Source organism: Sphaerodactylus townsendi, linkage group LG05 (genome assembly GCF_021028975.2).
Source record: "Sphaerodactylus townsendi isolate TG3544 linkage group LG05, MPM_Stown_v2.3, whole genome shotgun sequence".
NCBI lineage: Eukaryota > Metazoa > Chordata > Lepidosauria > Squamata > Sphaerodactylidae > Sphaerodactylus > Sphaerodactylus townsendi.
The window spans coordinates 47847730-47861112 of NC_059429.1; the positions used below are offsets into that span (position 1 = coordinate 47847730).

At 42.2% G+C, this 13383-nt stretch overlaps 2 protein-coding genes across 2 annotated transcripts; one reads left to right on the forward strand and one right to left on the reverse strand.

Moving 5' to 3' along the window:
* Nucleotides 1–433: 433 nt before the first annotated feature.
* Nucleotides 434–3643, reverse strand: LOC125433341 (SSX family member 2 interacting protein). The gene is made up of 5 exons (XM_048497844.1): nt 3512–3643; nt 2785–2860; nt 2293–2476; nt 1236–1386; nt 434–444 (listed from the first exon to the last, which is right to left on the reverse strand). The coding sequence occupies exons 1-5, from the start codon at nt 3591–3593 to the stop codon at nt 434–436; spliced, it is 504 nt and encodes a 167-aa protein (XP_048353801.1). The 5' UTR covers nt 3594–3643.
* A 4453-nt stretch (nt 3644–8096) lies between these two features.
* On the forward strand, nt 8097–12451 carry LOC125434018 (afadin- and alpha-actinin-binding protein-like). The gene is made up of 5 exons (XM_048499047.1): nt 8097–8229; nt 9178–9351; nt 9830–9941; nt 10645–10765; nt 11555–12451. Exons 1-5 carry the CDS (start codon nt 8200–8202, stop codon nt 11685–11687), a joined length of 570 nt encoding a protein of 189 aa, XP_048355004.1. The 5' UTR covers nt 8097–8199; the 3' UTR covers nt 11688–12451.
* The last annotated feature ends 932 nt before the right edge of the window (nt 12452–13383 follow it).

Consider the following 13383-nt stretch of genomic DNA (forward strand, 5'->3'; position numbering starts at 1 on the left):
CTCCCCCTTTTCCAACAGCTGCAGAGCAGAGTTTTGCTGACTGGTTATCAGGAGAACCTTCTGTTGGTGGGGGCTGCTATAGCCATAAATGGAAAGACACAAAACAGGAACAGCAGTTGTATGAGATATTTGAGAGAGCTGGAAATTAATCTGTTGAATTCTGCCCTGGTTGATAAAAGTATTACACAGACCTTATTATTTAACCTACGGTTAACAAGTGTAAGAAGATTACGCATTGCATCATACAATAATATTCCAGATTCTACTAGGGATTTAAAAGGAAAGATTCAATTACTTTTCTTTTGGCAAGTGTTCAAGGATTGACTGCCCCTGTTATCAATGGATTTGTTCCTGATCTGGGACGTAATTCCAAGGAAGAAAATAGCAAAATACTCAAGATAAAAGTAGCACTGCCAGGGGTCCCCTCTTGTGTTTACAGGATACCTAAGAGAAATAAATGATTGCTGTATCCAATATGGTATGCACAGTCCCACCCAGCTGTTGGACAGTATCCAAATCTCTCTCCCATGGCTGTTATATAAACTGCAGGGAAATAATTTTTCTTAGCATTCTAATTGCTATAACAGAGAATCATTGGCAGATTGCTATCAAATCAAATCAAAAACCCTTAATGGCATATTATAAATAATTAGCAAAGTGCATAGAAGAAAATCCAAAGCAGATTAAAAGTTTGTTTACGGCAAGGGAACAACTTATGACTTTGGCTTGCTGTTATGGTAGACGCAGTGAGATCTATCAACCATAATTATAGATAGGAAATGAGCCATCGTAGATGTGATAGTTTCATTCTTATTTGTCAAGAAAAGTTTCACACAGTCCTTGTCCGAAAGATCTTTCTGATCATCAAGCAATTGTCCAAGAAAGTCATCAAGCAATTGTCCAAGTGAAGAATAATATGAATGAACATATCTGGTTCATTAAGATACATAGATGAGCAGAGTATGGAGTTTGTGAAAATCTCCCTAGAGCAGGGGTAGGGAACCTGCGGCTCTCCAGATGTTCAGGAACTACAATTCCCATCAGCCTCTGTCAGCATGGCCAATTGGCCATGCTGACAGAGGCTGATGGGAATTGTAGTTCCTGACCATCTGGAGAGCCGCAGGTTCCCTACCCCTGGGCTACACCATTCATTTTCATAAGTATGCTCACAGCCAGTGACAACTGTAGAAAACAAAAGAATGTTTTCCTAAGCACAATTTTGATCTCAATTTTACCTTGATTGTCCAGCTTTTCCACATGGTTTTTCAGCATTCTCCACTGCTTTCGAATGCTATTAGCCAGCTGTTCACGAACTGTGTCACAAGACAGCTCCCACACATTCTCTTTATTTACTTCTCCGGAGTCGTCCTCCACATCCGACAGGACCTGTAAGAACAAACCTCACAACTTATGTGACTGAAGCGCATGGTAGGGTCTTCCCTCAGTTCCCACAGAGTCTTCCTGTGTTGGTTTCCTCTCCCATTGGAGGTGCCTATTCTGAACAACATGACATGCAGCACAGACAGCTGCAGCAAACAAGATTAAATTTGGATTAAATCTCCCCTTTGTATGAGAAGATCAACTCCATGAACCTCAGTTAAGGCTTTTAGGGAGTTGGGACCATGGGAAGGTGCTGACGGAAAGAGTGGGCAGGAAGATCCAATTCCACAAGTTATTTCATCCAATTCTTTATGTAAAATCATGGATGTGATTTAGTGTTTACCCCTGACTTATCATTAAGAACCAACCAGTTAAAAGTCATCATAAGAGTTTGCTCATTTGGCTATCCTTTGCCAAACTGAACTTCAAAATCTCCTGGAAAAGTCCACCCCTACTACTGGTCTTTACTTGTTATCTCCTTTCAGTTTAAGAAATGCAAACATAGTGAATATTTTAATCCATGCTTTCTAGTTGTGGCATGGCCATAAGTGATGACAGTTAACCATGGAAGCTATACTAAGTCCCCTTTCAGATTACTACTCTAAACTGGATGTCATCTGTTACTGGCCTGTTGCCAAGTAAAGCAATACAGTGAGTATTTTATACAGTTCATTTCAAGCAGTCTATGAGCTGTCTATAAAGCACCTTGGTCATTTCGAACAGTACTGTTTCACTCATTCCATCTTCTTCTGTGGTGCAGTTTTGTCTCTTTTTTAACATTCAGAGATTTGCGCTACAGCACCACATAAATCCAATGCACCCCAATACTGGTGATATAGCGCATTTTCTCAAGAACCTGTGACACCACAACAAGGTGCAATGCTGTTAAAATAAAAATAAATACAAACACACATTTACAGTTCCACTGCCATCTTCTGCTCTCTCCCGAGGTTTCTGTTTCTGTGGTGGAAGGAGAGAGATTATCTCTTTCTTCATCTGCTGAAGAAGTTTTTTGAGCTCAGCATTTTCAACCAAAAGCTGTTTCTGCCGCTGTTCATATTCGTTGAGGAGAGCTTTGTACATGTCCTCTTCATTCCTGAAGCAGAGAACTTAACATAACTATTTCTAAAGTAATTCCAGCGACATAGCCACATAAGCCAGGTTGTATCAAAAAACAAAAGGGTTGTGGCATCTTAAAGGCAAGTTTTTATTCAAAATGGAACTAGACCACAAAAGATTATGCTACAACCAAAAACTGGTTAGTCATTGAGACAACACAAGACTCCTGTGTATTCATGTCTGACATGCCATCATATCAACCCATTTTTTGGGGGAAAGGTGAGATAAAGTTATTCTAATAAATAAAATAATCATCAGAAAGAATTGCCACAGAGACAAACTTACCTAGCTTCTGTTTTTCCAGTTCTCCATCCACCTCGCTTGCCATCAACTCTCCCAACATAGTTTAGAACATCCATAGCTACAACAAAGAAAAAAGTTCACAAAATTGTTTTAGATGCATTATGGTTGTGAAATTGTATGCTTCACCAAGACATGACAGACACAAAAAACATCAGAGAGTACTCTTTGCATTTCAAACAGTCCCTTATGTGCCACTAAAAAGTCTGTATCTCTTCAGACTTAAACCCTGTTCCCCAAAATGTGCTGCCACAATCAGCTATGAGTCAGGCCTGTTCAAAGATCTAGAGAACAAATTGCCAGAGATTGGAAGTGGTGGAATGGATTGTGATAATTCAGGATGCAGAAGGTGAATTAAGCTTTTACATGTTTCATAGATACAAACAGAAAATAAATAAAGCAGGGATAATTGTTCTTGTTTGGTTTGTGGAGCTAACTTTCTATTTTCACAGGGGTATATTCAAAAACATGACCCTTACCTCTACAGTGTGAAGTGGCAAAATCCATTTCTAAATAAGGACTCTGCCTCGTAATTCTTTATGCATGAATGGCCTCATTTTACCATACATTATACTTTATTATTCGTTGCATATTTACACAGGCATAAGAGTAGCCAAGGAGATAAATGAGGGACCCACTAAAGGTGGAATAGGAAGTAAAGAGTAAATGCCCCCCAAATATCATTGCTTCAAGAGATCTGTAACATACACACCAATTTTTTTATCCTTTTTGTTCATAAGCAGCTGGTGAAAACGTTCTTTCAGTCTATTGTACTCTCTCTCCTTTCTCTTCATATCATGATTGTATTGCGTAGCTCGACTGGCAACTATGTTCTGTAACTTCTGCACCTATAAAAATACCATCGTTTTACACAAGGCTGAAAAGCATTCATCTCGCTAATAAAAAAATTGCTTCAGATCAGCAATTATGCTCAGCATCAATAACTATGCAATAACCAAGGAATTCCAACAATTAACTCAAGCAGATGTTGACCACAACTGAAGGTTAAGATGGCAGTAATTACAAGAAGAGTATGATTAAAGGCTTTTTACATGAACAATTCCCTCAGATAATCATCCTTTGGCCTAGATTTCTTTATCTCTTTCTTGTTTACATGTTAAAGGGATACCTTAGAGGTTGAAAAATCAGGAAAGTCAAAATCCATCAATATGAATTACTTATGAAGCTACCTTTTATAGAGTTAGACTATTAGTCCACCTAGCTCACTATCCACTCTTCCAGCTGATGGAAGAGTGGGGAATTAATATTTTAATTTCTGGCAAGTCTGATCTTTGCTGGAAGTGTATTATGGTAAAGGGTGTACTCAAATGAATTCCCAAAGGGTGGTCCCAGAGAAGTGCAGATTAAAAGGGTTCCAGAAAGCAATAACCAAGACCTTGTAGCTTCTGTAGGGTAGATCTTGGTAGGGGTAAAATTATGAAAGAGAGTGGGAGAGAAACTGAAACCACGAACGAATGACTTTACTGCATACAAAGCAAAATAAACAGAATAAAAATGTAATAGACCTACACTGGATACCTGAGAACTGATTCCCTAAGCACTCATACATGCATGCACACATACCAGCAAGACAACACACTTTAAAAAATAGAAGAGAGGGAGTTGTGAAGTTTTAGGGAGGGACATAAAACCTTAAATGAAGTCTAGAGACAACCAGGCCAAACACAGCTGAGGTCCAAGAGGCAGAGCAAGGAACCAGCAAAGCAAGGAGGAAAAGCCTGCAAAGAGCAGCAGGAGTTCTCAAAAGGAAACCAGAGTTGTTATTATCGGAGATCTGGACTGAAGATCTGAAGAACCATTTGCTGGGTTTGGGGATCCCAGAATGGATGGGGTTTGATTATTATGATTTTGGGCCGCATCATGATGAAAAGTTTAAATCTCACTGGCTGATTTGACGTTAACTGCTGTCAAACTCTGGTGAAAAAATACCTTGACTAGGCTCTTGTGAACCAAATCTACATGGGCACAAAGAACCTGGCCAAGGCTACATGATGTTCAAGATGGATTCAGAAAAGGAAGAGGCACCAGTTGTCATGTTGCAAAGTTTATGATGGTTACTGGAACATATGAGAGGATTTCAGATGAAAATCAGCTTGTGTTTCATCGATTACATAACAACTTTTGATTGTGTGACTCATGAAAAGCTATGGCTGGTTTCAAAGGAAATGGGTGTATCATAGCATCTGACTGTTTTGATGCACAATCTGTACTCTTGTCAAGAGGCTACTGTTAAGACAGAATACGGAGAAACAGAATGGTTTCCAATTGGCAAAAGGTATTAGACAAAGATGTATTTTACCGTATGTCCCTATCTCTAAAACCTGAATGCAGAACATATCATAAGGAAAGCTGGGTTAGGTTTAGATGAAAGTGGACAGAAAATTACGAGAAGGAACATTAACAATTTGAGATATGCTGATGATACTACATTACTGGCAGAAATCAGCAACGACTTAAAACAGCTACAGCTGTTAAAGGAGAAAGTGCTGAAAAAGGATTACAGCCAAACATCAAGAAGACAAAAGTAATGATTATCTGGGAATTATTCAGTTTTAGGGTGTACAATGAGATGATTACAGTTTTTGAAGCCATTTTATTCCTTGGCTTCCTCATCAACCAAAAATGGTGGGTGTAACCATGAAATCAAAAGGAGATTGGGACTAGGAAGAGCAGTCATGAAGGAGCTAGAAAAGATACTTAAGTGTAAGGATGTGTCACTAGCAACCAAGATCAAGTTACCGTGGCGCAGGGGCAATTTCGTCGGCATGCAGCTGCCACAGCCGTCCCCCCACAGAGGTGCAACGCCAGCATCCCAGGGCCCCTGCCACGAGCACAGCAGAGGTGGTCAAGGGCACGGCCAGGGGAGAAGATGACTTTAGTCAGCTCCCTCCCAGCCTTTGCCAGCGTTATGCCAGCAGGTCGTACTCCAGACTTAAGCCATCCCCTTGGGCAGCGTAAGTCTACCAAGGCCCATGGAGGCTTCTTGGTGGCTGGGAGGCTTTTGACCCTCCTCATGCCACCAGAAAGCCTCGGGGGCGGGGGCGGGGGGTGGGGGGGGGGGGGGGGGGGGGGGGGGGGGGGGGGGGGGGGGGTGGGGGTGGGGGGGGGGTGGGGGTGGGGGGGGGGGCGGGGGGGGGGGGGGGGGGGGTGGGGGGGGGGTGGGTGGGGGGGGGGGGGGGTTGCACGGGGGGGGGGGGGGGTGGCGGGGGGGGGGGGTGGGGGGGGGGGGGGGTGGGGGGGGGGGGGGGGGGGGGGGGGCCGGCGGGTTGGCGGGGGGGCTGGTGGGGGGGGGGGCGGGTGGGGGGGGGGGTGGGTGGGGGGGGGGGGGGGTGGGGGGGGGGGGGGGGGGGGGGGGGGGGGGGGGGGGGGGGGGGGGGGGGGGGGGGGGGGGGGGTGGGGGGGGGGGGGGGTGGGGGGGGGGGGGGGGGGGGGGGGGGGGGGGTGGGGGGGGGGCAGGGGGAGTCTGTTGGGGGGGAGGTGGGCACCCTAGCCCTTGCCCATGTCCATGGTGACATGAGCGGGTTCTAGGACAGTGGGGGTGGAGCTAGGGTGGTGAGGGTAGAGGCGGGCAGCAGAGCCTGGGGGGGCATCCTGGAGACAATTTGTCTCCGGGCGCCATTTACCCCTGGTACACTTCTGATAATCATCATCATCATCATCATCAAATTGACTTTTAAAAAACTTGTAGGTTTCACTTTAATCTAGCAAATTTCTAGTTCTCCATCCATTGAGGAAGGAATCCTTGCATGGGTTGTGTCTGCTCCTTGCTGTTTGGGCAGGACATGTATACCTTTCTTGCCAATGCTTCCACTGTCTAGAGGAGGCATTTGACTGCCCCAGTCCATGCATTGCCAGCTCTCTGGGTGTATGAGCTTTCACAGCTTTCTCACTTCATTGAGGGGGGAAAGGCAGGAGAAAATGCTGGAATTGCTGAGGAAAGCAGCATTGTCGTCTTCTGCTTCATGCTTGTCGTTGTGACAGGTTGCCTAAAGGCAACAATTGGAGCCAAGCCAACCAAGATCCTAAGACAAGTATCTGTGATGGCTGCCAGGTCGTCTCCTTTAGCTGTTGCTCTCCTTTTTGTGCTGAAGCATCAGCAAGGATTGGGAAGTGGACAGGCCCTCTTCTGCTCTAAAGCACCCTGAATCACAGTGGAGGCATTCTGCTCATCTCAGCCAACACTTCTCATCCTGTTGACCTTCCTAGGCCAGGAAGCCCAAACAAGTACAAGAGCTGAAAGGGGATTCCCCCACTCCCCCACCATCTCTACAACCTCCTCCATGAGAAGGGAGGCCCAAGCAGGCAACCGATGCTTCATTTGCCTTCATGGGATGGCTCTTCCCTTCCTTCTCCACCTATCATCATTGACAGGACTTTATTCCACTTGGAATTTTATTTATTTATTTATTTATTTCGATTTATTATACCGCCCCATCCCCGTAGGGCTCTGTTGGGGGGCCTCCCATGTGCCTTCATGAAATGTATCTTTCAACCCTTGTCCGTTCTACTAAGAGTTTTGTCTTTCAAGGTAACCTTTCTTGCAGTCTTAAATTTGGCCAGGCAGTTGTCATTTGACCAGTCAGAGTCCAAGTTGAGTGTCCACTGAAGCACTGCCAGCATCCTAGGGGCTGCTTTGCTCAATTCGCTTGGTTGTCAGTGGTCCATAGGCAACTTTCTCAGTGAATTCAAAGTCCAGCCTGCCTTTGGATTGCCTGCTTAATCTGTAGGAGCCTTGCTAACATTTTCAGTGGATTTTGGTATAGTTGCTTTTGATGTACCCTGGAAGTTTGTTTCATGTGAGCAGGCTAAGCCCACTGACACTGGAGGAACTCTGCTTAGGATTTCACTGTAAGACAGTTTAGTGATCTGATTGTTAATTAGAAGGAATGCTTTTATGTATATTTTATCTTCTCCATTGAATAGAGAAGCCAGTGAGGTGTAGGGGTTAAGAGCAGCAGACTCTAATCTAGAGAGACGGATATTATTCCCCACTCTTCCATATGAAGCCTGCTGGGTGACAGCCAATTACAGTTCTCTCAGGACTCTCTCAGCCCAACATAAGCAGGCAGTGGCAAACACCTTTGAATGTTTCTTGCCTTGAAAACTACAGTGGCACCATAATTCAGCTGTGATTTGACAGCACACACATATTGTATAGAGCACCTACTTTTTAGGAATTGATTTTGTACAAAAACAATATAATACAGAAAAAACTCCTTAACTTTTTAAAGTGTACTAAATAACTGAAATGAATCACTGTTAAAACTTGTAGTTTTACATGTGCACTCTGGAATACTGAACACCAGTGATACAATCTCAAGAGAAAACCATGAAATTGAAGTCGAAAGGCTACAGTTGGAAATTCAGCAGTGTAAGGAAATGATCACAACTCAGCAGCAGCTGTTACAGGTAAGTATATTTTCTCAGAGAAGTACCTACGGTTGAATGTGGTCAGAGTGTTAGATCACTATTTGAGATGCCTGAATGTGAACCTCTGTTCAGATGCAAAGCTCATTTGGGTGACTTTTAGCTTGTCCCCTCTTATAGCCTTCGCTACCTCATAGAATTGTGAGGAGAACATGAAGAAGGGGAGAACTCTGTGCACTGCTTTAAGGATCAGATGAAAACGTGACAAAGAGATTAAAATGCAAAAGTTGAAAAATGTTTGAGTCTAGTGTGGGGGCGGGGAGGGAGAGAATTTCATGGGATACCTTCAAATATAAAATACTGAAGACAGATGGGATCTCTTTCCTTACTTGGTAATTCAGTAGTGGTCTTCCTGGCCTAGTATACTATTTTATACCCAGTTCGATCCCGCCTCCCAGTTGATCATGTGTTACTAACTATTGGCAATTACAGTTCTCCCTTCCACATCACAACTTTCCCCATCGCAGTTTTGATATACCATGGTCAGCATAAGAAATAAAATGGGAATTTTGGAGGAGTTTTGTGGAAGCTACAGTCGACATGCAACGGTCAGCAGACACAGAAAACGTTTAGGAACTCAGAATTGCACAAAATATATGTATAATATTGTATAATATCAACATTTATAAATCTTTTAATACCATAAATGTTCACAATTTCTTTTTTAAAGTTAAAATAAAAAAAAAAACGTTCAGACTTATTCTTTGGTATGAAGGCAGGGCCAAACATTTTTATGTGCATTTCCGGATCGAGGGGGGCACTGCTCCCCTTATCCCAGGGGACAACTGTAGTTTTGTGTTTAAAAATTGTATATCCTGCTCTCTTTAAGCTGAAGTTTCAGAAGGGACTAATAATAAAATCTTCAGTAACTTTGTTGCGAGCAGAGCAGTAACTTCCAAGTAATTACTGTACTTCACGCCTTTCTTCCAGCACCAGCTAACTTCTCCATCTGATGATGATACCAGTCTGCTGCTAAAGGACTGTTACCTGCTGGAGGAAAAAGAGAGATTGAAGGAGGAATGGAAACTTTTCAAAGAACAAAAGAAGAATTTTGAGAAAGAACGCAAAAGTTTTACAGAAGCTGCTATTAGATTAGGACTTGAGGTGCTCTAATGCTCCCTTATGTTTGCATATAATGGTAGCAATCGTCCTCTTCAATAATTGTCAGGAGTTTAACCAAACTGCTGAAAACTAAAACCAGTTTATGCAGCAGGCCTAATTTTTAGTATGTGTGTGATATGGTGGTTGAAAGGAGGTGTGTCAGAAAGCAGCACTTGACTGGCATTCCTCAGCGTATGTCTGATTGGTCTTTACATATGTAGGTCTTCCTTTCATGTTAAAAGCATGTAAAATAGCCCTTTGTTTTCAATGATACTTGTAGGCAGAACTATCTATGTACCATTTGTAACTTCACTGTGTCTGCAGAACTGCAAGAATTCTCTCTAGCTTTGTGATAGTTTCTCATTATTGTAAGCCTGTCTGTGCTTACAAATGTGTGTGTCCTGTGTCCAAATTAATGTTGATTTCATTGTGACTGTTCTTTTAAGGTGGGGTAAAAAGGTTTTTCATTTTTCCAATGCAGAGGAAGGCTTTTGAGGAAGACCGTGGAACTTGGCTGAAGCAACAGTTCTTAAATATGACTTCTCAGACTAATAAGTTTGAACATGTGAAACATCAAAGTGCCTTCTCGGGAAGTAAGACTTTTACTGTTACGACATACATCACGTTCTTTTTTAAACAGTAAACATAATACATAATACACAAACACATACACAGAAGTGTAAATCACAGCCAGGAGACAGACTAACTACTAGATGCTTGGGGAAGGAGAGGCTAGACTTTCCTCAGGTCATCAGAGGGTCTTTTTATATAGATGTTTCATTATGGCAGCAGTACAATCATTAGCTGCCATCCGGGGGAGGTTTGTACAGTGTCTCCCTTTCCGTCACTAACAGCCTCCTGCACAGTATGAAAGACGGTGGATGCTGTCTTGCTGTGGAGAAGCCATAAAGGGCTGCTAATCTTTAAGGCTTCCAAATGTGACACAGAAGTTGTAAGGATTGCCTCCAGGCAGTGTTTGGTGAAGAGGAGGAGAAAGCAAGGAGAAAGAGGGGCACAATTAAGGTCTCCTCCATTCACCAAGCTTGAGAAAGGGTTGAAGTTCATGGATTCTCTTCATCCCTCTCCTTCCATGGCAAAGGGTCAAGAAGAGAAATGTTATCATGGCAGTACAACATGAGTGTGGGCTTTGTATTTATTTCCTTTATTCCAAATTTACTACTTGCTTATCTTTCTGTGCTGCCATTTCTCTCTCCCCCACCCTGTGTTTCAGTGTGCTGCCCCATATTTCCTTCCTAGGTACTATTGTTACCTAATAAGCAATATTTTGTCTTGCAGGTTCTGACTCAGATAACCCTTTGACAAACTTCAGGTCTCGCCAAAAGAACCCTAACGACTTGTTTAATGTATCTAAGTTCTCTGATGCTTGTCTAACCACTCAGCATGACCTTGCAAACAGGTATCTGCATTTTCCCATCACTTTTGCCTCTCCCTTCCCAAAAGTGCTAAGCACTGAGGTATGATATATGCCTATTTTTCTTCAGGACCCTTGCTTCTGATGGTACATCTAGGGCTGCCGAGTGATGGCCCAGGGCAAAACATAAGCCTATATCTTCCTATACCACCATCCCAGTTCTATCACTAGCTACCCTGAAATATTTAAGTACACAAAGTCATGACTTCATGTGTTATATCAGCTACTATGTATGGTAAATTCATTGATGGTAAATTCATTCATTGTGAATGCCAGTTTTCTAGATAGGCAAGCAGGCATCATATTTCACTCCGTAAACCCATGCCCTGAAAGCTTGACAGGCTAAACCGTGTTTGCCCATTAACCATACGCCTTATAAACCAATATATTGACAGCTTAGAATCATAGAGTTGGAAAAGACCACAAGGGCCATCAAGTCCAACCCGCTGTCATAGAGGAACACACACCTTTGTGTCTCCCCTCTCACACACACTGGGTACAACTACTGCGATTGCCAAGCCACACTCGGGTTACAGCTGTGCATGTCTGCCAGCCTACTTGAAAATCCATAATCTTATTTCTGCTACCTGTCTGGTACTACAAAAGCAAGGAGTTGTCATTAGCAGCTAACAGTACATGGCTGGTGAGCAACATTTCGTTTAATGGGTGTCCAATTGGGCTTGGTTTTGGATATGCTTTGCATACTTGTGATTGTATATGTATATACCCATAAGAACATACATAGTCAGCTTTTTCTATATGGTTTCCTCCCAGTTCAGGTAATCTTCTGAATGAAGCACCTGCAGACAGAAAATCAAGCCAGGTTAAAAAGGAGCAACTGCGAAAGATACAGCCTGGTGGCCCTGGCCCTGTCACCCAGGATGATACTTACAGTTTACACATGTGATTACCGTCAAATTCATGCACAGAATGGCTTGATAACTTGCCTTAGATTTTTGGACTAGCTCTCTTTGTAAAGCAGATGTGCCCATCAACTTTCTGACTTCATTTGGTGAAACAGGGTGTGATGAGTGGAATTGCTCGGTGATCGCAGTCGTGCTGTATGTGTGTGTGACTTTTAAGGTTCTCTCTCCTTAGCCCCCAGTCTTTCTTGTCTTTACCTTTTTGAAAGGCTATTAAAATGTTTGGATATATGTATAGTCTTGTGATAGAAGTTTTGGTTCTTTGACATGGAATGTACGGGGAACTTCTGGTAATGAAATACTGTAGCCTTTTGAATTTTTTTACTTCAGGCAAATTAGCACTTTTAACACTAATTTTATGGTGAACTGTTCACTTAAGTGAACATGGGCAAATTGATAATTTTTTCCTTCACTTGAATGTATAGTAAATTGTAGAAGATTAACATGGCAGGTTTAGTATTTATTGTGTGATTTGTGTGTTTGTGTTCAGATTACCTCTTTCATATCTGTTAAATGAAGGGCAAATCTTAGATTGTGTCTAGGTGAAAGAGAAACAATTGTAACAATGCCATGAAATGCACAAATCCCAAAAAATCATAGTATTTTACATGCCAAATGTAACTGTATTTTTTAATTGTGAAGCTATGTTTACACAGGAACTTTTGTTCCTTAAAAGGATCGTTCTAGTCAATAATAAAATTATCTTAAAATGCACCTGCAAAATAAATGTAATAAGTATATTCTGCAATGTACGCTTTTGAGTTTTCTTGTAGCAATTGCAAATGTTGAATTGATGGTAAGTAGCACATTGCTATTGGGGCTACTTCTGGCTTCCCCAGGTTTCCTACCTGGATATTGGAATTCAGTGACCAAATGAAATAATTCAGCGTGAAAGACAGGAGAGTATACGCAGCTTCAGAGATTGACCACATTTATTTATCCCACTCTTCCCAGCAAAGAGCTGGGCTCACGGTGGCTAATAGAGAGAGAGAGAGAGAGAGATTTAAAAATCATCTATAACAATTCAACAATTTAAAACAAATAGCAATAAAATATTGATACATTCAAAAAGGCCCAGGCTCAGTCCCTGACACCTGCTATTTAAAAATATCTGAAACAGAAAGTGACTGGCAATGACTGGCAACAAGTCTAGTTCAGTAGCAGGCAATTTGGATAGGGATAAAAAAAATGAAACTGATTCCTGTATGTTTATTTTTTATATATTGCTGTATATTGTTATAAATGTTTTCCAAGAGCTAGAAAACTGACAAAGGGTTACTAATGCATTCCAGCAAAGTCTATGCCTGCACATCTGATCACTTGTCTTCCGTTAGTTATTTGCACAGAAGACTGGTGCCAAAACAAGTTGATATGATAACTCTTACAAAAAATCAGCAGAGCTAATAATATGCAACAATATGTACGTGGGCTAGATAGGCAGTGATCTTGTTTAAATGATAAATGTTTTGATCATTGCAGTGGGTCCTCTGTTAAACAAAAGTTGTATTCTTGAATATTCTTGACAGTGTCTTATATTAATTTTTGCTCCCAAAGATGCGCTATGTCTTATTTTCAGGGGATGTCTTATTTTTCTGTGTTCTGTTCGTTGGGCATGCTTCCAAACAAAAACCTTGCTATGTCTTACTTTCAGGGGATGCCTTATATTTCGTACTTCAGCAA

Coding starts and splice junctions, on each gene's coding strand:
- LOC125433341 (XM_048497844.1), bottom strand. CDS start 3,593: ATGAAGAGAAAGGAGAGAGAGTACAATAGACTGAAAGAACGTTTTCAC. Junction 2,861..3,511: donor CAAAAAGGATAAAAAAATTG/GTGTGTATGTTA, acceptor TCTTTGTTGTAG/CTATGGATGTTCTAAACTAT. Junction 2,477..2,784: donor ACTGGAAAAACAGAAGCTAG/GTAAGTTTGTCT, acceptor TCTCTGCTTCAG/GAATGAAGAGGACATGTACA.
- LOC125434018 (XM_048499047.1), top strand. CDS start 8,200: ATGATCACAACTCAGCAGCAGCTGTTACAG. Junction 9,352..9,829: donor CTATTAGATTAGGACTTGAG/GTGCTCTAATGC, acceptor TTTCCAATGCAG/AGGAAGGCTTTTGAGGAAGA. Junction 10,766..11,554: donor CAGCATGACCTTGCAAACAG/GTATCTGCATTT, acceptor GTTTCCTCCCAG/TTCAGGTAATCTTCTGAATG.